This window comes from Cebus imitator, unplaced genomic scaffold, assembly GCF_001604975.1.
Source record: "Cebus imitator isolate Cc_AM_T3 unplaced genomic scaffold, Cebus_imitator-1.0 Scaffold823, whole genome shotgun sequence".
Lineage (NCBI taxonomy): Eukaryota > Metazoa > Chordata > Mammalia > Primates > Cebidae > Cebus > Cebus imitator.
Window position 1 is genome coordinate 120,814 of NW_016108138.1, and position 3,841 is coordinate 124,654.

The 3,841-nt window shown below is 37.2% G+C and overlaps 1 protein-coding gene across 1 annotated transcript in view; it reads right to left on the reverse strand.

Moving 5' to 3' along the window:
• The window catches only part of LOC108297631 (zinc finger protein 43-like), a 59,455-nt gene that overhangs the window by 1,519 nt on the left and 54,095 nt on the right, over positions 1 to 3,841 (reverse strand). The window contains 1 exon segment of the mRNA XM_037735482.1: positions 11 to 901. Coding sequence (XP_037591410.1) covers positions 11 to 901 — 891 coding nt within the window.

Consider the following 3,841-nt stretch of genomic DNA (forward strand, 5'->3'; position numbering starts at 1 on the left):
GCTTTGCCACATTCTTCACATTTGTAGGGTTTCTCTCCAGTATGAGTTAACTTATGTTCGGTAAGCTTTGAGGACCACTTAAAAGCTTTGCCACATTCTTCACATTTGTAAGGTTTCTTTTCAGTATGAATTTTCTTATGTTTAGTAAGGTTTGAGGACCGGCTAAAAGCTTCACCACATTCTGTACATTTGTAGAATTTCTCTGCAGTATGGATTCTCTTATGTGTAGTAAGGTTTGAGAACTGGTTAAAGGCTTTGCCACATTCTTCACATGTGTAGGGTTTCTCTCCTGTATGAATTCTCTGATGCTTAGTAAGAGTTGAGGGCCAGTTAAAGGCTTTGCCACATTCTTCACATTTGTAGAGTTTGTGTCCAGTATCAATTTTTTTATGTGTAGTAAGGCGTGAGGACCTGTTCAAGGCTTTTCCACATTTATCACATGTGTAGGGTTTCTCCGCACTACAAATTCTCTTACGTTTAGTGATGATTGAAGGCCACTTAAAGGCTTTTCCACATTTTTCACATTTGCAGAAATTCACTCTGGTATGAATTATTTTATGTTGAGTTAGATGTGAAAGCATGCAAAATGATTTGCCACATTCTTTACATTTGAAAAGTTTTTTTTCAGTATGGCTTATCTGATGTCTGTTTGAATTTGAAAATTTATGAAAGGCTTTCACACATTTATCAGATAGAAATGTTTTTCTCTGGGTAGTTGGCAAGCATTGGTTAAATCCATTATAACCTTCTCTGTGCACCTTACACTCATCCACACTTTTACAGTCTTTTTTTAAATATAAATTTTTATGTTCACAGTTTTTATATCTTAGTGTCACTTTTTGGAAAGGATCTTTTAGATGTTGCTCTGGCCAAAAGTCTTGGGCAAAATGAGAACACATAACTGAAAAAAATAAAAATAACAAATTATCCCACTTGCTAGACTCAGCAATAAATATACTTAGTATATTTAACACATAAAATTATACAAGGTACATAAGCAAGATGGCACAGAAAAATACCACAGGCCCTTATTTATTTATAGGCATATATGTAACAAAAACATACTGACCAAAATGCACTGGTGAAAAAATGTATAAATCAGTGAAGTGTCCCAGGTGAGCTCAACACAAAGAGCCACATAGAAAGAAAAGATAAATTGGTTACATTTACCCAAAACAGTTTTTTCTGCTCTCCAACATAATATAGTGCCTTTAGAAGTAAATTGCCAACTCCAATTATTTTGCATATAGGGGAATACCTGAGAGTGGATAATCTATAAAGAAAAAAGGTTTATTTTGCTCACAATTTGGCAGACTGTACAAGAAGCGTGTGCCAGCATCTGCTTCTGGTGAGGGTCTCAGGAAGCTTACTGTTATGGTGGAAGGAAAAGAATGGAAATATCACATGGTAATAGAGAAAGTGTGAGGTGAAGGAGCCAGGTTCTTTTAATGAACCAACAGCCTTTTGAGTGTAACAGAGTGTAAACTGTTTTTTTTTTTTCTTTCAGATGAAGACTCATTCTGCCATCCAGGCTGCGGTGCCAGTGGCGCGATCTCAGCTCACTGCACCCTCTGCCTCCCAGGTTCAGGTGATTCTCCTGCGTCAGCCTCCCAGGTAGCTGGGACTACAGGCACATGCCACCACACCCAACTAACTTTTTTATTTTCAGTAGAGACAGGGTTTCACTATGTTGGCAAGGCTGGTCCCAAACTCCTGATCTCAGGTGATCTGCCGACCTCGGCCTCCCAAAGTTCTGGGGCTACAAACGTGAGTCACCGCGCCCAGCTGAGGGTAAACTTTTTTATTACTAAGAGGATGGTGCCAAGCCATTCATGAAGAATTCACCCCCCATAACAAAAACACCTCTTTCCAGGTCCCACATCCAACATTGAAGATTACATTGCAGCATGAGGTTTAGAAACATGGACATCCAAACCATATCACAGACAAAGTATACTTAACAGACTCATACAAACCTTTCTAGTAAAAAGCAAGAGACTACACAATATTCTTATTTGCAGTTTGTGTATTCTATTAGGATGAATACCAAGTTTTATTAAATTTAAGAATACCAGCTGGGTACAGTGGTTTATGGCTATAATCCCAAAATTTGGGAAACAAAGGTAGGAGGATCACTTGGGGCCAGAAGTTTGAGACTAGCCAGGGCAACACAGTGGGGCCCTGTCTCAACAAATAATTTTTAAAAGAATTAGCCAGGAATGGTAGTGCATGTCTGTACACCCAGCTACTTGAGGGACTGAGGCTGAAGGATCACTTGAGCCCAGGAATTTGAGGCTGCAGTGAGCCAAAATCATGCCACTGCATTCCAGTATGGGCAGCAGAGTAAGATCCTGTCTCAAAACAACGACTACAACCAATAAATTTAAGAAGGCCAAAATTATACGCTGTGTTTTTTGACCAACATTGTGTAAAACTAGGAATTAAAAGCAAAACTAAAAAACTATGAAAATAAAACATACTTTTCAACAAATTCTTTTTTTTTTTTTTTTTTTAGACAGAGTTTCGCTCTTGTTGCTCAGGCTGGAGTGCAATGGTGTGATCTTGGCTCACCGCAACTTCTGCCTCCCAGGTTCAAGCCATTCTCTCCTCTCCGCCTCCCAAGTAGCTGGGATTACAGGCATGCACCACCATGCCCAGCTAAGTTTTTGTATTTTTAGTAGAGATGGTGTTTCTCCATGCTGATCAGGCTGGTCTTGAACTCCTGACCTCAGGTGATCTGCCCACCTCAGCCTCCCAAAGTGCTGAGATTACAGACGTGAGCCACCGCGCCCGGCCTCAACATATTCTTGCTCAAGGATCAAAGAATTTAATTTTTGCAAAGTTGTCGATACAAGCTACAGTGATGAACTAATAATTTAATATAATCTCTACAAAAAATTCAATAGTATAATTTTTTACAGAAATATTCTTCACAATTTTAAAATTTGATTAAAAACTACAGCCAAACTATGAAAACAATAAAGAGGTATTATACTTTCTGATTTCAAAACACAAAAGCTACAATAACAATGTGGTACTGACACAAAGACAGAGAAGCAGATGAATAAACAGAATAAAGTGCCCTAAAATGAACCCTTCTGTTTCTGATCAAATGATCTTCCACAAAGTTGCCAAGAGCAAACAATAGAAAAACAAGTCTTCAAAAAATAATGTTGAAATGTGGATATCAAAAGTAATAAAATAAAGTTGGATCATTTCCTTAAATTATATATACAAATAATTTAAATAGCCAAAAAGAAGTAACTAACAAATCTTTTAAAAAGAAATATTAAAAAAAGACATGACATTGGTCTTGGCACCATTTTCTTAGATACAACCTTAAATGCATGAACAACAAAGAAAAGAACAGAAAAATTTAACTACATTATACCTCGAAGTTTCTGTACATCAAAGAAAACATTTGATAGAGCGACAATGCCTCCTAGAAAATAAAAGTATTTGCAAATCCCATGTGATATTTATTCATTGATATTCAGAATATATAAATAACTCTTAAAACTGAACAATGAACATGAATAATTTGATTTGGAAATGGACAAATAATTGAACTAAATTTTTATCAAAAATATACAAATGGGAAGAAGTATTTGAAAACACAAAATTAGGATTTGTAGAGAAATGCATAAAAATCGCAATGAAAAACAAAATCACCTCACACCCATTTAGAATGGCCACTATAAATTTTTTTAAAACACAAAATCTGCCGGTCGCGGTGGCTCAAGCCTGTAATCCCAGCACTTTGGGAGGCCGAGGCGGGTGGATCACGAGGTCAAGAGATCGAGACCATCCTGGTCAACATGGTGAAACCCCGTCTCTACTA